The sequence below is a fragment of the Plodia interpunctella genome, chromosome 13 (assembly GCF_027563975.2).
Source record: "Plodia interpunctella isolate USDA-ARS_2022_Savannah chromosome 13, ilPloInte3.2, whole genome shotgun sequence".
NCBI lineage: Eukaryota > Metazoa > Arthropoda > Insecta > Lepidoptera > Pyralidae > Plodia > Plodia interpunctella.
This window is the reverse complement of record NC_071306.1, coordinates 1,343,009-1,368,536: the sequence shown is the minus strand read 5'-3', so window position 1 is coordinate 1,368,536 and position 25,528 is coordinate 1,343,009. Positions and strand designations below refer to the sequence as shown.

Genomic DNA, 25,528 nt, shown 5'->3' with positions numbered 1-25,528 from the left:
CAGATAAACTTCCAAGACCCGAGCCAATCGGAAAAAGACAATTTTCCATCATGACCCGACCGGGGATCGAACCCGGGACCTCTCGGTTCAGAGGCAAGCACTTTACCACTGCGCCACCGAGGTCGTCAAAAATATAACCTGGAATAACATATAGGGTACTTTTTATCCCGAAATTCCCGAATACCCGGGAATAAAAAGTACTAGTAGGTAGGCCCGGCCAGCTAGTTATTTATATAGGAACGGCAATATGGAGAACTATGTATAGTAAGGGTGGTGTAAACAAACTATAAATATTTTTTTGTTATTTTAGTCCCTTGCTTAACACAACCTTACCTTCCTCCAAAGCCCTCCAATCAATTTGACTTTATAGTGTCCAAACGTCCAAACGGTCACCACTCCTCACCCTTCATTGCTACCCGTGCTTACCCTCCAATAAAACGCGAGTGTACGTAAATAAACCCTGCTAATGGTATTACCCGGGTAGATTGGGGTAAAACGGTGCATCGGATGCTAAAGAAAGCTTTTGCCCGCGGCTTCACCCGCGTTTATTATGTGCGTATGTGCTCATAAATTATTTTTGTCAATATCTCGGATTCTAAGCAACGTATCGCGATGAAACCTATACCAGATTTTAAGTTACACCGTCTTCTGTTCAACTGTGGAAACCGCAACAATTTCAATCTAGTAGTTTTTGCGTAATACACGAACAAACATACAGACAGAGAGACTGGCAGACAGGCAAAAATTAAAAAAAAAATTGTTTTGGCATCCATTACATAGATAGATAAAAGCACCACATATTTCTTTAATATCTCCTATGTACAGAGATATACGGAAATATCCCACTTACAGTTTCATTATATATAGATATAGATATCTAAATTAAATATTAGTTACACTTCGGTAAATGTTTGGAGATTTTTTTTCAATATGTAAAAGTTAACTATACATTTTTCCTTCATGAACCGTTCGTGAGCCAATTCGACTTGTTCAAGGTCGGTTTTATTTGTATTTGTTTTCTTTGTGCAACAAAGAGTTTACAAACAAACCAATTATATAACATACTTACCGACAAATACTCTTAAATAAATATACATCCAGCAATATAATTAACGATGAAAGAAACTGTTTATTTGGTAAAAAAAACAAAATAAGAACATAAATAAATATATAAGGACAAATCACACAGATTGAGCTAGCCCCAAAGTAAGTTCTAGACTTGTGTTATAGGATACTAACTCAACGATACTATATTTTATAACAAATACATGTATAGATAAACATCCAAGACCCGGGCCAATCAGAAAAGGATCATTTTCCATCATGATCCGACCGGGGATCGAACCCGGGACCTCTCGGTTCAGAGGCAAGCACTTTACCGCTGCGCCACCGATTGGAATTCAAACACACAAGAACCACCGCATAAAAATTTGCTATGAAATAAAAAAGAAACACATCGAAATCGGTTCACCCACAGACACAAATTCAAATTTAAAACATTTATTCAGAAATTAAACCTATATATTTATTATAGTAGTTATTTCTCACAAGGTACAAACTACTGGCATTGCGGAACGACCACTGCTGAGAAGAAATGCCGAAAGAAACACGCTTAGCGGTCAAACTTGTAACATCCCTCTTTTTGCGTCGCGGGTTAAAAATGGACACTACAGTCTCATCTACTTCTCGAACTTTCTAATTATTCACCAAAAGATTTTCTTTTTCTTAACTTCGAAAACTAATTGATTTAAAATGTTCGCAGGTCCTCGCCTCTCACTGGCCGGTAAAAAAAAAGAATAGGCTACGAGGAGGAACAATCGATCGCATAGCAATAAAATGCTTCGAAGGAAGACTTTGTAATTTCCCTACAGGACAATTAAGAATGGTTTCACCCGGCCTTCTGTTAAGGCCCTGTCCTGTATATACCACTAGCTTTTACCCGCGGCTTCGCCCGCGTGATTTCCCACGGGAGCAGTTATTTTATAGAGCAGTTATCGATGTAAGGTACCCTATGTCCTTCTCCGTACTTCAAAGTATTATATGTATTCAAAATTTGCAAGACACTGTTTCGCGTCAAATTTTAAATTATATTGAATTTGTCTACGTCTAAAATCATTATTTATCTTTTCGGAACGACCATCACTGCTGAGAAGAAATGCGGAAAGAAACTAATATAAACAATGTTTGTCTCTACGAGTAGTTTGTTTACACGTACGAAGTTAATTAATGCTAATGTTTGTGAGGATGTGTATGTATGTTTGTTACACTTTCACACGAAATCTAATATATGGATTGTTATGAAATTTGGAATAATACAAAGGGTACTATTTATCCCGAAATTCCCACGGGAGCGAAGTCTCGGGGCGCAGCGGGTAAACAAATAAATCAAAAAGTCTATCAACCTTTCCACACTATTTTATTTTTCAAATTTTAAATTCAATTCTGCAATGGAACCTAAGTACCTATTACAACATTTGTTCAGTTTTCCAAAACAGCTTGATATGGTATCGGCAGTTTATGAGAAATTGACTTGGAAGTTATGCGGCCGAATGAATAATGTCGTAGATAAGAGCAGCCGCGGTGAAAAACGATCTTCCTAAAGGATATGCATTAGTCATAATAAAGTTGAGAGCTTTGAATTTTATTTTACAGAACCTGAGATGTCCTACCAATATTATAAATGCGAAAGTTAATTTGGATGTATGTGTGTGTTTGTTACTCTTTCACGCAAAATCTACTAGACCGATTGTTATGAAATTTGGTACACAGGTAGAACATAACCTGGAATAACACATAGGATACTTTTTATCTCGAAATTCCCACGGGAGCGAAGCCCGGGGCGCAGCTTTATACTGATTTATTTTATTTTACATGGCTTGATATTATTTTTCACATCTTTAATAGATGAATACATGGCAACACGGGGCACTTTTTAAGGTTCCGTAGCCAAATGGCAAAAACGGAAACCTTGTGGTGTTGTCATGTCCGTCGCTATAAGATTGAAATTTGGTAGATGTATTCACAATGATATTCATTGATTGTAATTGATTGTATTGTATTGTGCTGTATGATTTTGGAAAATAATATTATTTAGGGTTGCACTCCTTTACATGTAATAAACTCCCATCCACCAAAACCCTTCGTGAGTAAATCCGAGTTGCCGATTTTGTTTTAAGGAGTACTTACCCGGCAGTTATTAGACAAAATGGCGTAATTTACGCTTTTCTGCGCACTTTAAAGTTAACATATCTATTTCGAGTCAATAAAAAAAAATTAATTACTTTTTCCTTCGTGATATCGATTGTAAATTATAGGTGATTTAAAGCTAAACAAATTTAGTCAAAATTTCAATTAAAACTTAAACCGAACTATAAAATACATCTACAAGTTAACCCTCCACTTAGCCTCGCTAATTATGAAACTAGATTAACTCGCTCATTATCTAACTTAGAACAGGTAACTTAACTACAGCTTGTGTAAGTTATATACTGGGTTCAAGTTAATCCAACAACGAATCGGGGCAAAATAGAACTTTAACGATTTAAGTAAGACTTAGACTTTACTTATTTTGTTTTCACTTAGTGTGTTCATATACGAGTATATGATCGTAAGTTGAAGAATTTCGGATTTTTGAAATAATGAACGTTATATTATCTTACATGCATATGTATCCAATTTCAACTACTTTACAGAAAATGAGCATAGAATATTAGGTTTTAGAACCAATCTTGTAAAGTTTTAAGTGCTAGCAGCCTATCCCGGGTTCGCTCAGGTACATACCACAATAAATTTTACCTAAGCCTATCCTAAAGCTTTCTCAGGCTCAACGGAGATTTTGTCTCTCAAGAAATGTACAATAGACATGACATTCCATATAAACAAAATTGACGCAAACATGGATTTAGTAAGTACTTTGTACAGTAACTACTAATTCCATGGACACAAATAATAATAATAGTAGAGAGAGAAAACAATAGTCATCGTCATATCTTCCGTCTCTCTCATACATGAAATAGAAACACGTATTAAATACGCGAGAAGAAACGGGACCTGTGTTTCGTCGATCATCATGTGCTTATCAGTTTAACGACGCCTATTCTGGCGTTTTGTATTAGTTACCTACGTTGGAAATATTCTATGTCATTTGGTTACTCATTTTAGTAATATTTGTCTTAAGTTGCACCAGCCTTTGACGTTAACTTTTACCTGCGCGCCGCCGACGTTTTGACTTTGATTTTGCTTTTTTCTTCACAGGTTAAAATTAACGTCAACGGTGACTGGTGCAACCCACACTTAATCGTTGATCGCACAAGATTTCCTTGTCATGTTTGATAAGAGCTGACTCGCTAAACGATAAAGATAATTGCGTATGGCAGTCAAAATTCGCCGTGCGACCAATTGGCTGTCATGATCAGACTGGCCATGACAGGACAAAAAATTGGTCGCTCGGCGAATGTCATCGCTCCGTTATCGCCGCAGCACGTGTATGATCTGTCCATTAGACACAGATCTTTACGTTTCAATGACGCGCAATCAGAGCCCTTACATTAAATCAACTAACCTCATTAGTGTTCCAGCGGTGTCGCTGCGCGGCGAAGTGTTCGGCTCGCGGCAGACTCTCCAGGTTCTCAGGCAACTTGATGGGCTCGCCATCTGCAAATTAATATGTTGAATATATCAGGCCAAATATAAATATATTAGGACAAATCACACAGATTGAGCAAGCCCCAAAGTAAGTTCTAGACTTGTTTTATGGGATACTAACTCAACGATACTATATTTTATAACAAATACATATATAGATCCAAGACCCGGGCCGATCAGAAAAAGATCATTTACAATCATGACCCGACCGGGGATCGAAAACGGGACCTCTCGGTTCAGAGGCAAGCTTTACCACTGCGCCACCGAGGTCGTCAATTATTATGTTATTATTATTTGTATCTCTCAAGAGTTTCACGGGCCGTAGCCCGGTCCTTTGAGGCTTGCATGGGGACATACATGGGTCCAACATATATATATATATATATTATTATGTATATATATATATTTACATATATCTTATTTTTTCACCCTTTTAGGGGACGTTAAATATCTTCACGGGCTTTTGGCCAAGCAAAGATATTTTAATAATTATTATTCTAAAGAAAGAAATTTTCTAACGACTCTGCAAGTATTGAGAATGGCAGCTTTTTGAAGAAGAAGGTAAGTAAGGGGGTGTATATTTAGATATTTGAGACTATTATGTAGGGTTTTAGGAACAACTCCAGTAGCCGAGATCACTATTGGAATAGTTTTGACGGTTTTTATAGTATTGTATTTTCACTTTTACGTTTTGTGCATAAATTAATGAATAATAAACACATGCCGAATCACACGTAAATTCCTAACTTCGTCTACCCTCACGTCTACCTTCAGCATATAAAACTTTTCCCTCTTACGCTTGGCTTCGGCCCGCGTATGAGGCGTATACCCTTTTTTATTTTTTATTTTTATTTTTTTTAAAAAAAGGAGAAAACATTTATAAAAGTATAATAATAATAATGATTTAATTTCCGTGGTGTGCTTGCGAGCATGCTTTGGATGATGCCCCGCACCATTTTAGATCAAACATCTCACAATGCCTCTACATGTTGGACCCATGTCCCCATGCAAGCCTCAAAGGACCGGGCTACGGCCCGTGAAACTCTTGAGAGATACAAAAGATTTTAGATTTGCATTCAAAATTAAGGTTTATTGTCAAACCAGCAATGAATTGAAATGAAATTGGATAAAAATTGTTTCAAATGTTCCAAAATAAAATTTCAACCCTATTATTAAAATTATGGTATGTACAATCGACAGCACATCAATCTACCCAAACTCATTGCACACTCACCGCGCCATAGGCAGGGTAACTTGATGTGTTGTTAACTGTACGTACCTATTTGTTATATGGTAAAGTTTGTTCTTAAATGGTTTCTCATAAAGTTTATGTAAACATTAATTTTATTCTCACACATAACTGTTAACAAGTTAATTTTAAATTTCACATCCACCTGCAGGTGCGTAATAAACCAAATCGTAAATAAAACAATAAAAGCCGGTGCGAACGAGGTGAAAACTGCCCAGTTTTGGCAACATTCGTCAAGACTGTCGGTATTGCAAGGGTTAAGCTTCATCTCAAGCAATAATAACCTTTATTACTCTCAATTTAAAGTAGTGAACGGCGCGAACAGATAGTGCACTGAGGACGACAGGCCAACTTGTTGAAATTCCACTGGCGTCCGCTTAAAGGCTCCCCAAATTTGAGTGCAACGTCCCCAAAATGTACACCATCTTTGTGCTGCTTGTTTTAAGGTCCAATTTAGTCTGTTTGTTTGCAGTTGGTGTTAAAATAACTTTGTGTTTTAGTACGGCGCTGGAATTTCCGCAAGGAAAGCTCTTGGTCGGGTAGCCACTAATTTTGGCCAATCGTAGCTAACGGATAACGTGTGAGACAAATTTTAAGATCTATCCGAGAGAACCCCAACTAATATTATAAATGCGAAAGTAAGTTTGTTTGTTTGTTACCTCTTCACGCATTATCTACTGGACCGATTGTTATGAAATTTGGTACACGGGTAGAAAATAACCTGGAATAACACATAGGTTACCATTTATCCCGGAATTCCTACGAGAGCGAAGCCCCGGGGTGCAGCTAGTAATAAATAACACACGTATTTAGACATGAAAGTTGATCTTACTATACATACTTATTTAACTCTAAAGTATAAAACTCTCAAGAATAATCTTTACTAATGTTATAAATGCGAGAGTAAGTTCGTTTGTTTGTTACCTCTTCACGCTTAATCTACTCGACCAATCATCTTGTAATTTTGTATACATGTAGTTTGGAAAAGGACATATAGGGTAACTTTCCTCTCGGAAAAATTTACGCGGGCGAAGCCGCTGGCAAAAAGCTAGTATTATATCGCAATTAACATACGGGCTTGTAAATTTAAAAAAAATGTATAAAAAAGTATTTTTAGATCATTCATAAATGTTTATATTAGAATTCACTTACTCTGTTTAATAGATAAAATTTATTGATATTTTAATTATATCAATTACCTATTAGAATTTATTCGATTTAATAAAAAAATATTTATTGACTTTTCATTCTACATTAATGTAATGTTGACTTTTAGACTTTTATTAGCTGAAAAATATAGCTGAAATAAATTTAACACTTCGCTGCGGCTGCGTCTTTAATTTTTATCTCGCTCGGTCCAAGGCATATTTTTGCCGTCTCTAGTCCTTTTTTATTTCTTTTTTTTTTAATTTACGACGCGGTTAACCCTATGTCCTCGCATTTTAAATTTGGCCGAATTCTTTGCTTAAACACATAAAATGCATTTTAAATCCGTGTTGAGCCGTACACGGGTTACATTTATTTTTACTCTGTGATTTAGTATTTTTACCTTTTTTTTGGTAATTTAGGTACGTTATTATGTCTATATGTTTTGATGGGCATTTTTTTAATTTATAAAGGTCGTTGTGTGTGTGTGTGTGTCTTTCACGTATTGACCGACGCTCATTCATAAGGAATACGAGTATTAAAAAGAATTGTATTATTATTTAGATAACTTATTAACATAATATTTGCTCTGAAAAATTCATAAAACCCCAGTTTCAACAAGGGATCATATAAAGACATGAGCTAGTTGAACATAAACAGATATTATGATAAAATTTATTTATAACTTTTTTTGTATATAGGTATCTAAAGTGTTGAGTTGGGAAACTCGATGGTCATATTATGTATATAGAAGTATATAGGCTAATAAACACGTGCGTGTGTTAAGAGGGCTTACTTTTTGAAATTCTACAAATGAATGGGACTGGGGTTCGTGATCATTACGTGGAATGAAACACACAACAACTTTCTTGGCACTTGAGGTGTTCGCCAATTGCCTTCTCCATTTCACATACATTTATAATAATCAACCAGGTTTCCTCACGATGTTTTCCTTCACCGGAAGCAAGTGGTAATCGATGAAAACTACACGAGTCAGATTGGTATACAAACTCACGTGGCACGAGTAGGATTCGAACCTAGGATCTATTCGATTGGTTGTAAAACACAATTAGTAAACTCGGAGTTTATTTAGGGCATGACTCGTGTTATCGTATCAAATATTATGATGTAATATGGTGACATCATACTTCACTAAAGCTATCGTAAGATCGTAGTGGGTATTATTTGATCAGATATAGGAACAGGTATTTTTTTCCTCAAGATTTCATTTCTTCTTATCTTGAGGTTCTTTTCGGGACTAATAGAAGCCAAAACAATTCCATATTTATTTAATTTTTGTCTATGTCTGTACGTTTGTTCGTGCGTCACGCAAAAACTACTAAATTGATATTAATGCGGTTTTCATAGTCGTATAATCAGATGGTCTAACTTAAAATCTGGTATAGGTTTCATCGCGATACGTTGCTTAGATCCCGAGATATGGACAATAATGAGTTATTAGCGGACGCACAACTAACGTGGGCGAAGTCGCGGGCAAATGCTAGTATTAAAAATAATTGTGATTGCCGGTGCGATAATCACAACACTAGACATGGTTATTATCAATATCACTTGGTCCTAAAGAAGTAACCACTAAATAGTTTTTACCTTGCAGTGCAAGCATGACTCTGCATTTTACTGTTAATATTTATCTATTTTAGGACATGGGATATTTTTTTAAACTACTGAGTTGTCTGCTTGCAAACAGACATGTAGTAGCTCACCTGATGGGCAGTGGTCACCGCAGCCAATGGTTTATTTAACGCTGATTTAGTATCGCAGATATTCTTATTAAATAAAGTCGGGTACATCGACCTTTACACCTCGGTGTCTAAGGATAGGAAAAGACATGAAACAGTGTCACTGCCCTTATACACAAAATGTATATCGCAAGTCTTTAAAATAAAGTATATTTTATTATAAAGAGGTAAGCGTTTGTTAATTTGTATGTTTGAGGTGGGTAATCTCCGAAACTACATAACCGATTTCGAAAATTATTTCACCATTAGAAAGATATATTATCCAAGATTGCTATAGGGTGTAATTTATCTCAAAATTCCCACGGAAGCGAAGCCCCGGGCAACATCTAGTTTAAGTGTGATTCGAAATAAAAACTCAGAAAATATTAAATCGTCAATTAATTTATTACCTATTAAATTTCATGGAATAAATTAATATTGTCATAAATAATAAAATCTCAGAGCAGCATGTTATGTTTGCGTCATTTTAAATATATAATATATATATATATATATATATATATATATATATATATATATATATACGCCGTTTGTTTCTATGCTTATTTTAAACCACACGGATTTTGACGTAATATTCACTGTTATTTAGACAATTGATTCCGAAGAGTTTATACATAGAAAACGTACCTATTAGACCGTGCACAGCAGGGCCGGGTTGCTAGTATATATTTTATATTGGTTTGATCAGATGTTACCTCTGCAATTTGTTCAATATTATTGTTATTTAAAAAAAAAACTCATTCCTCATATTTCGTAATATAGTAATTTTTAACAAGTCATATTAATTACGTAAACACTATGATAACAAAATTATACTCATTATGGCATGATAAACTAATTAGATATGATTCACTATACTTTATTGTTGTGAACTTTTTATATATATATATAATCTTGATTACTTGTTGATTACATAGAAAAATTAAATAAGTATATTTTTTCCATTCCCATAACAAAAAAATATACTTACATTATATAATTTTGCGATCTTTTGCCATTTTTTTGTACTTTACCATTTCAACTTAATATAAATCCGATAGTACAAATTATAAAGTAAAATTTAACTTTCACAATCACTAGCCTTTTTGAGTGTTTGTGCCAAAATAAGTAAACTGTGATAGATGAATATAATACGTAACAATGATACGTAATTCAAAATAATTCCAAAATAATTCCATTGATTTCATTTTACATAATGTAACAAAATATAACAATCATTCGCTTAGAAATAAGTTCATATAACGTATACATTATTAAAAATTGAGCTAGTCCGAAATACGCTTTATTTCTTCTTCTTCTTTTCTTCTTCTTTCGGTAAGAATAATGCTACACACTTCTGTAGCAATTCAGTGAATATCATTGTGCCTAAGAATACTAAGAACGTGCCGACCCAATGGCCCACAGTAAATGGATTTTTAAAATACACGATAGAAAATAATAATGACACAAACTTTCTCAACGTCACCGTCAAAGTGACAGTTAAAGACGCACTTTCAGTTGTCAAAACGTACACAGCACTAATGCACAGTCCTTGTGTCAACACATACAATATGAGCCACAACACTTGTCTTGGCAAAATGAAGCCTAGAAATTCAACCAATGGGGTTTCCGTCGCCAACTTGACATGACCAATCAAATTCGATGCCGTGGGAAGCCAAAACACAAGTGGTAACAAATGTGTATAATATAACGCTTCCCAAGGATGTTTTCCGTGTCTTGAGTACAAAGATTCTTGAAAAATGCCCATCCTGGCTGATACGAATAAAGCAAATGTCAGAATGGCTATTCCCAGACACCACCACAGCCAATCAATGAATTTCAACCTTTCTTCTTCCGCTGCATCTTCATGAGTCTCTCTTGGCGCTTTCACATCGCCACTTGATTGGATAGTGCAAATAGCTATGCCAGCAGAGATCATAAAAATTGATAAATATTTCAAAAATGAATATTTCTTTTTAAGAATCCACACGCCCATGGCCATATTGGCCATTAACGATCCAGCTCTGAAGATCATGTGTAAAGGCATGGATATGTTGAAGTCGAAGGCGTAGTTGTTGGCAACACTGCTCGTCCAGAAGAATCCGACTAGTATGAGGTATTGTTTGAAGGGAATATTCCTTTTAGCAGTCCCAAATTTCCCGACGGTGCAAAATCCTATGGACGCTATTAAGAGGAACTGAAGGAACGTGGCGAGGTTCCCCGCTCCGGGGTCTTCTTTCACAACCATTTCTAGAAAGACTACGTTGGAACAACATCCAACGAAGACCATAGTCACGGCCAGCGCTGCTTTGATATTCATCTTGAATCTGAAATATAATTTATGTCATTCGTAAATAAACCAATTGGGTTGAATATCATGTAATGTGAATTATGACATCTCACTAACGAATATTAATATAGATTAATTGTTATTTATTTTTTTAACTTCTTTGCACAGTGAAAAAATAAGTCAAAATCGTTAAAAAATTATTTCATTAAAACAATTTATAAATATTAAGAAATAAAAAATGCCTCGGACAAATGCTTTCAGTAACACTTGTCACGAATTATGCAAAGAAATCAACAGAAATGTAAACATTTACATAGTAAATACATGAAAAATTACCAATAATAAAATGACAGACATTATGATAATGATAACAAACACGACGATAACAGACTCGCGTTCTATTGACACGCACACATGCACACTCAAAACTGGTAGGTTATATTGTTAACACGGCACCATTCGACTAAATTAACAGAATACACATAACATACAACAAAGAACAGTATTAATTAAGGTAAATACTTACATTTAAATGTATTTCCGTGGGATAATGATAGATAAACACAAATATCACAATGTCATAATTTGTTATATTGACAAGAGTGACAGCAACGCGTTCAGTATTCGCCGCAACGGGCGCTAGTGTGCGTACTATCTGTGTGTATTCATGACCGTGGCCTCGAAACAAGTACGCATGCGCTGTCAGCCGCGTCGGTCAAACAGCTGGCGCTAAATTCAATACATAGATGGCGTTAGTACCTATGTCAATCTAGGTGAATTGTTTTCTTGATTTAAGTACCTATCTTTCAATAAAATATTCAATAGGTAGATTTTTCTCGTCTGTTGATTTGCTGAATAAAAAACCATGGGTAACTAACTACTTTTATCCTAAAAAACTTACCTACTTTCATAACTTGGAGTCATCAATTTAATTAAAAGGATAAGTCGTATTGAATTCTTGAAAGTAGGTACCTAACTTAAATCAATTTCTAACATCTGTGTTATTTTTTATGTAGCTATCTGTTAGGGAAAATTATTTGTTTAAAAGTGGTAAAGCAAATATTTTTTTAAAATCATAGATAAGTTTCTCACGCGCAACCTAAAAATAGGCAAGCGAATATGTTGATAAAGTGATAATATTATTTTTTCATCATCAGCCTATGTTCATGTCAGTCTCCTCCACTTCTCCCTGTCTGATGTTAACCGATCTGTTACTCCCTTTTTAGCCATATCCTGCCTAATGCACTCAATCCACCTCTTCTTCGGCCTGCCCCTAATTCTTTTCCCATTCAATTTCACATCCATAACCTTTCTAACAATATTATTTTCCTCCCTTCTCATAACCATACCATCGAAGCCTATTGCTAATAATATTATTATAATATGTTTATATTATTTTTTATTGACACCAAAGAAGATGCAAATAATATATTTATACTTAGTGACAGCTGCAAAGTTGATAAATGCTATTGAAAATTCAAATCTTGTCAACCCGAAAGAGCCAATAACGAAAAACAATTTAGAGGTACAACCTACATCGGATACTACAACATAGACGAGCTATAAAAATAGGTTTATTACAGATTATTACCATAACAATAAGTTGGAAACCTAAGCTCCTAGAAAAGGGTAACGATTTAGGTTGACAGGAGCTGATAGTGTCCAACAAGGGCACAGGATTTCGAATCCTATTTCCAAAAGAAAAATGACGATTTTAGCTTGTTTACCGCAAGGATAAGTTACAAGTCACAACTTGTAACTTCTACGCATTATATCCAATAAAATCTAGATTCCCTATTTGGTTTCGGTCTCACTCATACTTAGTATGAAATTTACCTTATACCTACATTATTATACCAACGTGAAATATCGCCTTTTTTATTTTAGAATGAGTAATTCATGAACTACTTTTAGATGCGTTTTGTGAACTTTCAAGCGGCGGCGAACTAATGGAGCTAAAGGAGTTTGTCCCTTGATTGACTTTTATAATTGAAGGAGAAAATAACGCAGATTTCCTACAGTGTTTTTAGTCCCGAGTTACGCTATTCAGTTGACGCTAAGGAGTTAGTAAGAATAATTATTATGCTATTAAATCTTATCACTCTGAGACATATTGTTTGTTTACTTTTTCGTGCTTTTTGTTCACAAAGTCGTGGGTCGTCTTGTGCCTATAAATCTAATTTTGGAAATTTTTAATATCAATTTCAAATCTACCAAATATCTGTACATTAAAAACGGTCATTGCTTTGTGCTTTTATAATTAACTTGTGTGTGAAATGGAGAAGGCAATGGCAAACCAATCAATTAATAGTACCAAGAAAGTTTTGTGTGTGTTTCATTCCACGCAATTAACATGAGCCTCAGCTATGAAGAAATACGACTATATATAAAGAGAGACTTGAGTATCTACTAGAATCAGCTAGTATCCCCATTCAATGTGTTTCACTCCAGCATAGAAGTAAAATGCACAATATTTCACTCGCAAAATTCAGTCTAGTATCGTATAAAGCGAACATAATAAATGTTCTAGACAGATACCTTAACCATTACAAAGCAGGGCACGTTTCAGACAATCTTTTAATCTAAAACCTGAGGTCCGGAGTCTTCATTTTTCTAAAACATCCCAGCCATCTTCAACCCTATAGCTTTTTCGGTTAATATTTTATTATAAATCGTTTTATTCTTTTGGGAGGAACAGTGACACAGTTGCCATCGCTTAAGTTGTATAACCAAATAGTTTTGAAAGGGTTCGAATTTTGAAATATTTTAAAAACTAATAGCTTTTGTCTATTTTTAAAACGAATATTGATTCGGTTACGAATATTGGCGGCGGTTATGATAATAAAGACAATCGAACAAAATAGGGTCGCAGTACGATCGGGCCGCGCGAGAACTGAGCTCTCATTTCATTTCAACGAAAACAAACGAATCCCTTTAGTAAGGAAGATGTAAATATCCTCGCGTGGATGTCATAATAAGACTTATAAAGCTTTGAAATCTGAAATGCAACTATAGCATTCCCAAAGAGGCAGGCAGCCGGTCATCAAATCAGAGCCCAATCTTATAAATTAAAGAATTTATATTTTTTTTTTGTTGATACACAAAGAAGTTAGGCACTAGATTGTATTCCAATTACATGTGTATAGAAACAACATATTTATGGGCAAAATCACAACTAACAAAAAAGTTTAAAAGAAAAAAAAAAAAAAAATTGGCTATTAGTACAACTATATTACCTAAGTTGGAATGTGCAAGCAGTTAAGTACAAAAAAACTTTTAAAACGTTAAAAAACGTTTTTTTACACGTATCACTTGATGCTGAGAAAATAATAGAACATTGTTCAATTATTGTCAAAAACACGCAATAATGTCATTAGATAAGCAACTTTTCAGCTTGAGTGTACCTCTGAGTTTATTAGCGATCAAACTTTATGAGAAAGTCGATGTCTGGTTCTGGCATCAAATCTAAATTTAGTCTGGTTGCTTAAGGCGTTTTGTACCACACTGCACACCAGCGCCACCATCAGATTTGTATCATTTTCTTTTATTTATTATTAATAGAAAATAGTGTTGCCGCTAGATAGTCAACAATCGTCGACAGATTATCGATAGTTTGAGACAAAAAGTACAGAATCGATAGGACCTAATATCGAATATCGATAGGCGATTTTAATAATTTTATTGATAAAGAACAACACCATCGCTAGTATCGTAAATTTTTAATTTTTCTCTATGAAAAAAAAAATGTGATGGCGCTAGTCTATGGGTATAAAGCGCTTTAATTAAAAATTACAAACTACTAACATTTCGTTAAACTAATGAAGGCTAAAGGCAGTTGAGCCGGCCGGGCGGCCGCTTGCAAAGCGTAATTGAGCTTTGTACTACTTATATGTCGCGGATGAAATTGCGCGCGTCATCCCGGTTCACGGTCCGGTGCCGGCACGCCGGACACGGGAAATTTTGTAGATACAATTTGGAAATTTATGTTATTTTCGATTTTTTTTTATTTTTTTTTTTTTGGAGTGTGACTTGGCACTGATCTTGCCGATTTAGTCGTTATATGGTTTTTTTTGTCAAACAATGAAAATTCAACTTTGCTAAACGTTTTTACTCTTAACTTCAGCACTAAACTGCTCATCGTGAAACAATTAGTGCTTTTCTACTTGAGTGCAAAGATCAAATTTATATATCCTGTGACGAAACGCCTTTACCTTTAGTTACCAGGACTCGACAATAAATTTTATCAATTCGCCAGAATATTTGCGTAACTAGCCCTAAAATCAATTCGTAAATTTTAACTAATTAGATTTACTTATCAAAAAAAAAAATAATTTCAGGTGAAACAGCTCGTCATTTATTTAATACTTAAAAAATACTTAAGATTTTACTGTGAACTTTTACTTGAGAATCCTGTAGGAATCACGTATTTTCGGCCTATGTGTTAATCCAAGGTATCAGCTACCTCAATGCAAAATTTCATAAAAATTTACCCAGCCTTTTGAGCGTGAAGAAGTAACAAACATACTCACAAACTTTCGCCTTTATAATATTAGTATATCCTCATTAAACTTCATCTTTTCGAGTACGTTATTGCTTACACTGGCGTCAGATATTCAAATCGCCTAAAGACATCTGACATAACTTTCACAACCGCCTATTAACGTAAAGCAGAATAGTTAAAACATTGTAAAAATCAATGGTATCGCGCGCGAATTTTTCAGAAAAAGTTAGACCGTCGAAGGCCATATTACTAGAAATTATGGCCTATATCCAAACGGTCGTTAGTACGAAGCGTCCGCGCGTAATAATTGAATTACGAACACAGCTCTCCGACGGTTATCCAATGAGAATTCCTCGTTTAAATATCAACTTTAGCACTAAAAGTATAAAGTTCAAAATCCCTTTGAAGTGGAAAGAATCTGATTAATTCGTGTGATATAACCTCCTTGAAGGGGATTTTTACCCCTTCCGTGTCGAGATAGGTTAGTGTAGGTGTCGCTAGTGATTAGTCTGATAGTTGGCTGCAATTTCGGATCCACTTTAGCATGTTTTATTAAAGTTGAACTAAGAAATTCACTTTAGCCGAACAGATTAAAAAATATTCTTACGTAGCTCCTCTCTTCTTTACTTTTGGCAACACTTTCTCTTTCTTATCGATCGAGTATGTTGTCGCTAACAGCTAACATCATATTTGGTTCAAGTCGCCTAAAGGCATCTGACATGACTTTTGTAACTACCAATCATCTAGTGAATACATACACGTACAACTACACACTGAATAACAAATTCAACAAATTCTAGCACAAACATCCTGACTTACACACAACCAAGCTTTTGCATAGATAATTATGTAGGTAATAAGATAAAAAGCCAACGTTTAAAAAAATAAAACATATGGAAGAATTTTCAAGAAATTAAGTATTTGACTCTACATTCAAAGGAAACTTGATTTTGCAACTTTTAAACACTTAGCTAAGCAAAACAATGAAAAATCAATTAATCTTACACGCTATTCCCACGCTAATACCATCTTTATAACAAATGTTTCAAAGTACTCATTCCTCTAAAGCTTCCCAAACAAAAGAATAACAAAAAACTCGCCCCATTTTCTCATCTTCTAAAGATAAGAAATATATTTGGTCACTTCAGCCAGTAACAAAATAACTCACCATCCGTCAATCAGTTTTAGACCTTTTTGCCTGTTGCAGTAGATTCATTTTCGAATGTTACCGGCTAGTATATTTTTTAGTCTATGGTTTAATAATAATGCAACATAGATTAGTTTGATTTATGGCTGTATGCTAGTATATCAATGCCTGAAAAAAGTTGTTGACGCGCGGCCCTTTGAATTAGGAACCTTCGCGTTTTGGCGGTAAAAAGTATGATTGATACTCGGAAAATAAGTGTGAAAAAGTATAATCAATGTTGATAAGGAGTGTACAAAACTAAATGGATCGTGAGAAAGTGGCAGTGTTTGCGATACTGTCATTATATCGTCATTACTGACTGTTTTGGGGAATTGGAACAAGTTTGTTAGGTTATAATTTAATGTCAACTACAAAATAATGGATATAAAATCAAATCGTATTTTGGAACATTTATGACCTACCAGTGTGGCTTCGAAGATGTACAATGATTGTTGAAAGTAAATTTGTAATTAATTATGTGTAATTATTTACATTTTCACATTATTTATTCCGAATAAGATTCAATACAGGCCTAAAATTTTAAAAATGTGAACAATTAAACACCAGCTCTTTCCGCCAAAATCCAGAAAGTAAAATTATTATTAACCCACAAAATGTTAAACCTCAATGAGCACTGGCCGCAAAGAAAAAAGAATATTTAAAATTTTCCGCGCAAAAGAAAATATTGGCACAAATTAGCAATGTTTATTAAAAACAAATTAAAAGTGGCCTGAATGTCATAATTCAGCTGTTTTCATTAAGGAGATTGCTTAGTCGCGCTCGAGTTTGCATAAATTTCCATGAAATTGTGATCACCAGTCAATATTTTGATTAAACTCGATACCCTTGCATCGTGAAGGGGAATACTTTATCAATAAGGGTTAATGGTGGATCAAAAACACGGTATTTTTTTACTGACACTCTCGATACTAAGAAAAACAACGATACCCACAGTGTTCCATGCGTTTATTGTCGAAAAAAATCATTTAATGTTTTAAAAAAACTGTTGATAAAAATATTCAATAAATGAAGTGAATTTTATTCAAGTCGCAAAAAGTACTGCTATAAAGTGACAATAGTAGTCGTATACACAATAAATAAATACATAGTATTATTAATTAGAACATGCAGTGTTCTATAATAAAAATATTATGTATTCTTTTCGATATTTCAATAAAAAGTGTAATCCAGACTATTTTAGATCTTGTTCTACTTAAGTCCCATTAAAAAGTGTTAGTTTAAAAACAAAACCGGCCAGACAACTATTAATTACTGGCCAGTGACAAACGTTCGTACGCTCCGTTCTATGCACTAGTTGGTTCAGACAACTATGCAATAAACGCATACCAAGTTGAACATGAATGTGAACAGCTTCAGGTACTTGGTAATGTGCTGAATAACTTAGCTCGTTTCGGTAAAGGAGAACTATAAACGGGGTCGGTATTGTATGGGTGCTGTTTGTTAGCTGAAAAACATATCTTGACCCAGCTATTGTCCGCGGCTCCGCCCGCGGCTAAAAGTAACCCGTGACGGTCTCCAGCTCACGCAACTATCTCCACACCAGAAATCACGTCAATTCGTTGCTCCATTTTGACATGAAAAACGGACAAACACACATTAATAATATGACTATATCTTTATTCGATGTCTATATTTCTATCAAGGACTATATATATGTGCCAAGCTGGTCTGACTACTTAGAATATCAAACACCATGTCAAATTTTAAGGTCATATTTTAAGCTGACCTCGCGCTTCGCGGCGTCACAGCTCCGGATCGTATATTTATAAAGCTATATTTACGCAAACGTAAGGAGTTTAGACCGTCGGGTGTACAGTCAACAGTACCCAAATTCATTGCCAAACTCGCCTCTATTACCGCGCTACACAGGTTCATGCAGGATAACTTGATGTGCTGTTGACTGTACAACACAAATCGATCGACCTTGTTCTTCCTAGTCTCAGTCCTTGTTGAGGGTTGTGCTAATTAAGTATAATAAAACAAAACTATTATCTGTAACTAGCTTTTACTTCCAGGCTTCACTCCATTATGAATTCCGGGAGTATCTTGGCTAATATTATAAATGCGAAAGTAAGTTTGTTTGTTACCTCTTCGCGTTTTATTTACTCAACCAATATTCTATAAATTTTACATAGGTACATGTAGTATGAATTACGGGGAAGGACATTCGGTACGCCACTATTCACGTAGGAAATTCACGGCAAAAGCTTGTATATGTAAATAATAGATGGCACTTCTATTTATATAGTTCCAACCTCTGCTGTCAAAACCAATTTACTTAATTATTACGTGGCCGTTTTCACGTCAGACACGCTGGCAACGTGTCATAAATCGTAACACGTAGAATTATGTCGATAAATATTGAATCGTATGCTGTTATTAGTTAAGTGAAAGATATATACGGTGTTGTGTTGGTTTAAAATTCCAAAGTGATACTATATTTATTTGTAACGGCCACGCATTATGGACCTCTTTAGTCATATCGCGTGCGCGCTGGCATGATTTTTATTTCTTTCATTCTAAATTCAAAATTTTAAATTATTGTTCCACTTGATATTTTGAAATCACATTTGGACTCATTCATTACCATAACGATATCGGCACGTACTACAGTACGGTGTAATAATAATAAAATATATATATATAATAAAATATCTTAAATTATTTATAGACCCTTGAAGGGTTTGTATTTTACTTATTAATTATACTATTATACAACTGTCTGCTTTTGCCTATTTCAATTCCAACCTACCCTGAGTGTCCCAATGCTGGGTAAAGGCCATCATCCATTATCTCCATTTGATCAGCTCCAGTGCTATCTACTGATATTACAAAAAAAAAATTAAAACGTCTTTTTAGATTTTTTATTATGATTTAATTTAACAGGAATGGACACGTAATGCGTGGTACTTTATTTTATTTATATATAATTTTAATTATTATTTTTTAATATATTTTTTTGTCATATTGTTCTTTGGCATACCGGTTTTCGCATAAAGTAAGGTCTAAGTTATAATTAAATGTGGCATACCTAATTAACTTTTAGGTTAGGTTAATTATGCTTCAAATTGTTATGCGTAAATCGTTATGTGTAAGATCGTTTAAGACCGTCCGCCTGTGATCGGAAGGTTCCAGGTTCAAATCTTACTCGAGCTAGATAAGTTTGTTTACCAATCTGCGTGTGTCATACATTAGCTATCGAAGAAAAAAAAACTTTTAAACTATTATTAAAAGAAATAAAACCTATAACAAATGACAAGGATTATGCCAACAGGGTATCAATATTAAATCATCGCAACGTCACGATGGCCGTTACGCCACGGAGGCCGTCAACAGGTCCATTAACGGTCACTGAAATATACTCGTATATGTGTGTGTTTTTCAATTTCCTCTATTTTTACAAACGTTTATTTAGTTCTGTATTCAAATCTTGCAGGTAAAATTTCACAACTACCCTGACCAGAGAAACGCATACTTCTTCCCTGTCGTTTCGCACTTGGCAGAGCGGTCGTGGCCACATCGAGGTGTCCATGTTGCCGTTGGAGACGGACACAGCTTTCTTTACGATCTTTCGCCATCTCTCTCTGTTTAAACGCATACTAAATTAAGTCAATTGAAAGTAATAGCTATGTTTTTATTTATTTAAACTTTATTGCACAACTTAAAAAGTTAATAACAAGTATAGGCTTAATGCCATATGGCAATATCTGCCAGTCACACCTTAGGAACCGGAAAATGGTAAAAAGGGTGGAGCTACGTGACATAAATGAAGAAAAAATTGTTACAAATGTAAATAAAATCGTTTATTCTTATTAGTATATAATAGTTTATAAAGTTGCTGAGCGTACGTGGACGATAGAAGCACAGAGCCGAGAAGGATGGCGCACAAAACTAGTGTTATGCTCACAGATTTATATGTTATGTGGTTATGTTCAGCAGTGGGCTCATACGTTTATGAAGTCGATACTACAGGCGCGTTTGCATGGACTATGCCAGTGTACGCCGCGTGACGCCCGTAGCCCGCCAGCGTGACTACTCGTGGGATACGAGAGTTAAGTAGAGACAGTTGTGATACTAATCAGTTAGCTTTTAGTCTACGCTTTGTGACGATCATAGCCTAGCAGCTCGCCGCTAGGCATTTAAAGCTTTCTAATAGTAAATATGTGTCACGACACATGAAAAAATCCAGAAAGTAAAATTATTATTAACCCACTGAATGTCAAACCTCAATGAGCACTGGCCGAAAAGAAAAAAAAATATTCAAAATTTTCCGCGCAAAAGAAAATATTGGCACAAATTAGCAATGTTTATTAAACACACTTTACACTTTAAATATGTGTCACGACACATATTTACTATTAGAGAGCTTTAAATGAAACTGAGACTTTATTTCAATTACAATATATCTTGGATATAACACAGAGTCAAATAATAAATCTAATTAACAAAGAGCAATAGAAAAAATGTCGGGTTTTGAATGACAATTCTTCTGAATGCCGCGTGCCGTCGGCCAATCGCGGCAGGGCATTAGTGCTGTTAGCACTCCGTAGAGATGGGACATCTAATGTATTGTGTTCTTGTGATTTTTCTCGTCTAACATTACATAGAATCATACTCACTTGCGTTGAGTGGTACGACGGGCGCGCGCGCATGGTACGCGCTCGTGTACACCGCGTGACGCCCGTAACCCGCCATTACTATGATTACACGATCGGCATTGTTAGACGAGGGGTATGTGGACTCAGTTGTGATCCTGTAAAAAAACATTAGATTTAGTGTCATGTGATTTCCTTACGAAGCGGTGGTGGTGTAATAGTAAGAAGAAAGGTCCCAGGTTCGAATCCTACTAGTGCCACATGAGTTTGTATACCAATCTGACTCATGTATAGTAGTTTTCATCGATCACCACCTGCTTCCGGTGAAGGAAAACATCTTGAGGAGAGCTGCACACTTGTTGATTATTAACTTGTGTGTGAAATGGAGAAGGGAAACCACTCCATTAATAATGCCAAGAAAGTTGTTATGTGTGTTTCATTCCACGTAATGACCACGACCCTCAGCCATGAGGAATACGACTATGAAGAAGTTTTCCATACGCGGTAGAGAGATATGCGTTTAGTACAGAGGGTAAAATAAAAAATATATAAATGCAAATCACAAAGATCGAATTTGCGCCGAAGTAAGTTCGAGACTTGTATTATGGGATACTAACTCAATGATACTATATTTTATAACACAAGAAACAGAAAACGAACAAATATATTTTGATCAATTTCCAAATGACAACGTACGTAATACGTTGTAGGTATAAACAAACACAGAAGGCAAATATCAATATCAATCAAGAATAAACATGTGTTTGTAATCAAAAACATCTTAAACATATTTGACTCATAAATATCAAAAACATATATGAGTCAAATATGAATAAATATCAAATGAAAGACAAAAATACCAATAATAATTTAGATATACATGTCATAATAATGTTGATACTTTTTTTTTCGTAATGCGACAACAGCATAGTTTAATCATCAAACAATCCACCACAACATCATATCGAGTGTGTTATATCGCTAACACTGGCGTCAGATTTTATTCAAGTAGCCTAAAGGCATCTGACATTACTTTTACGACTACTTACCGCCATCTTGTGGCAGGTAGACGCATACATACTAGTTAACCATCTGTCTGATCACAAGTGTGCAATTTTGCTCACGATGTTTTCCTTCACTGGAAGCAAGTCGTGATCTATGAAAATTACTCTATGCATCAGTCAAATTGGTAAACAAACTCATGGGGCGTGAGTAGTATTCGACCCTGATAAGTTTCGGTTCACAGGCAGGCATCTTAGTCATTAGACCACCACCGATATTTTTTTTCCATGTAAACAATTATATACGATGGGTTTTGGGCATAAAAGAAAGAACAGGAGTTCGATTGAAGTAGATTCATTTGAAGCACAAGAAAACACACCGTAATGAAGGAGTACAAGCGAGAGAGGGAGAGCTATATTGATTTTGACATATACATGGCAGAAGTTAACATATACTTGACAGTGACATTTGGACTAGTTATGTATTTATACATTCCGACTGTATATAATTTACCAGTAGTTTGTAGCTTGTGAGAAATAACTATAAATATAAAGATTGACGAGAAAAAGTGCCTGTGAAGGTCTAATTTCTGAATAAATGATTTGAATTTGAATTTGAATATAACCTAACAATATATATCTATATAATAAAGTTATAGAAACTAACGTGCGTCGCACGTGTCGTATACGAGCGCCATCAAACTTGCACGTCGCAACTCGTAGGCCTGCTACGAAGCTACGAAACTTTTGTCAATGTTTATACGTTATACCGACAACAAAAAAAAATTTTCGCACACAGTTTACAATATTTTTCAAGTAATATGAACAACGTAATTTCCCTATATCGTTCATTTGTTTGAGTACACATAAAATAATACTTTAATAAGGTATTTTGTGAGAAATTACTATTTAATAATAAAATTTGACGTGAAAAAGTGCCTGTGAAGGTCTAATTTCTGAAGAAATGATTCGATTTGATTTGGTGTACAGTCGACCGCGTGTCAAGTTACCCTGTCCCTATTACCGTTGTAATAGTTTGCAATGAATTTGGGTAGGTTCGTGTGCTTTTGACTGTACAATAAAAATGGGTAATCTCAAAATAAATATCTTCCTTTTTTAGGAGAGCTTGTATATAGCTGTGGTTATTGAATTCTTTTATTTATCAATAAAGTTATGTGTGAAGATCCAAACATGTAAAGTTAAAACTTGACTAATTATGAGCATCGAAACCATCGACAAAACTGTAAATTTAAAAATCTGGAACAAGACAATGCCACACTATAATCAAGAACTCATACGTTCCAATATCCCATCGATATACGACCCACTTCAACTCGAGCCAACACAACATTAACTGTATCTTTTTTGCTGTCGCTCCGTGACCGGGGCGAGTTTTCGTCGCCTGCGCTCGACAATAAAATGCATATTAGATAACGTGTTTTGTTGTCCGTACGTGATTGCCTCGCGCTAAAATAACGAAAACAAGGAACGCGAGGCTTGAGAATGTTCTTGCTTCTGTAAAAAACACAGTTCAGGCGGAACATGGATTTCCATATGAAATTAATACCAAAACTAGTTGTTCGCCGCGAACTTAGACCTAGCGAACAAATATTTTTTTACAAAATTGTGAATATTTCAAAAACAACTGAACCGATTTTGATGCCGCACGAACTTAAAAATTCTATTGGCATTACCTACATACCTTTTAAATTTCATCAATATCGAACTATCTACAGACTATAAGTTATCGCGTTACAAACATCCATACATACATACATACATACATACATACATACATACATACATACATACATACATACATACATAAATACATACATACATCCATAAATACATACATACATACATACAAAAAATGTATTTTTGCCCCAAGTGGAATATTAGATGATATTCAAAGCATGTTTTTGGATTAAGATAGTATAAACCCAGGTTTCTATTCAAAAATCTTTTCTAATATTTACTACTTAAAAATACCTATATTAGAAACCGTTCATTTTTTACCAAACAGAATACGAAGGGCTTTACTATTTCTTTCTTACCGAGTGTGTTATTGCTAACGCTACTGGTGTGAATTTGTTCAAATCTCTTAAAGTATCTGACACAACTAAAAGTAAAGTCATACACACAAGCATACGTCCAAGTAACCTGAACAGTCAACCAGTATGTTCAAACTTAAGATTTTAATTTTATTAAATTGAATTTTTCAACTGCTTGCATGTTTTCTTTGCGATTTCAAAAAAAAATATATATTTACACAATATCAATAAAATATCTTCATCGAAAAAACCGTAAAGTGCCCTTAGTATTTTATACATTGGTCAGAAAACATTTTAAATTTCAACAAAAACAAGGATGAATTTAAAATTAATAAGTCTGTAATGTCAATTTTATAAATCACTCATTTTGGAAATGGTTCCTTGCTCAAGAAAATTGACAGATCATAATGACAGCGCGCACGACAACGCTCTGCGAAACACCCAACCAATATAATAATTAAATTACATTACATAAATGGAACGCACAACATTGATGCTACGATTTCACGAATTCTTAATAATTTTGTACGAGAATTTTCGAAGAGTCTCATCTATGATCTCGTTATGTATCTCCTGTTTATTTATATGTGCCTTTACTTTGCTATTACGATTATACTCGATTTGGGGTTATGGTACACAAATATCGCTGTAATAAACGTTACTTAAAGTTATTGAGTTTGGGTCCTAATGTGATCTCTTTTTACACGACTGTCTAAAAAAAGGAGAGTATTATTTTCGAGGTTCAAGTTTCATCTAACACGTTTTCCAAACATAGCTAAGAACACTCTAGGTTAAACTCCCCTTTGAAAAAAAAAAATTATCAAAATCGGTTGCCGATGCCACGGATAGACATACAGATACACGGACACGTTAAATTTATAATTTCCTTCCTTCAAACATCGATGGTTAAAGCTAAATATTTATTCCAATCAAAATATTTCCAACAAGTAATAAAATATGACACTAAAAATAAGAAAGTACCCTAACCCGAGTGGATCCGGAAACGGGAAGCTGTGCCAAGTACTTAAACCCTAGTGCATAACCTACACATCTCGACGCTGTTAATAAAATTTAGGAGACTCTGCTGCAATTTGTTTTTTAA

General features: G+C 34.7%; 2 protein-coding genes across 6 annotated transcripts in view; both read right to left on the bottom strand.

Annotated features, from left to right (window-relative positions):
* The window catches only part of Camta (Calmodulin-binding transcription activator), a 182,078-nt gene that overhangs the window by 113,420 nt on the left and 43,130 nt on the right, over positions 1 to 25,528 (bottom strand). For all 5 annotated transcript variants that reach the window (XM_053754066.1, XM_053754064.1, XM_053754067.1 and 2 more), the window contains exons 2-3: positions 21,396 to 21,529; positions 4,562 to 4,653 (exon numbers count right to left, since the gene is read on the bottom strand). In XM_053754066.1, the coding sequence (XP_053610041.1) occupies positions 4,562 to 4,653; positions 21,396 to 21,471 (168 nt within the window). In that variant the 5' untranslated portion in view covers positions 21,472 to 21,529. The remainder of the gene's footprint in view (positions 1 to 4,561; positions 4,654 to 21,395; positions 21,530 to 25,528) is intronic.
* On the bottom strand, positions 9,947 to 11,730 carry Efr (ER GDP-fucose transporter). Its single transcript, XM_053754071.2, has 2 exons — positions 11,595 to 11,730; positions 9,947 to 11,105 (listed from the first exon to the last, which is right to left on the bottom strand). The coding sequence occupies exon 2, from the start codon at positions 11,096 to 11,098 to the stop codon at positions 10,082 to 10,084; it is 1,017 nt and encodes a 338-aa protein (XP_053610046.1). The 5' UTR covers positions 11,099 to 11,105; positions 11,595 to 11,730; the 3' UTR covers positions 9,947 to 10,081.

Bases quoted from the DNA above. Each gene is read 5' to 3' on its own strand.
- Efr (XM_053754071.2), bottom strand. From the start codon at position 11,098: ATGAATATCAAAGCAGCGCTGGCCGTGACTATGGTCTTCGTTGGATGT.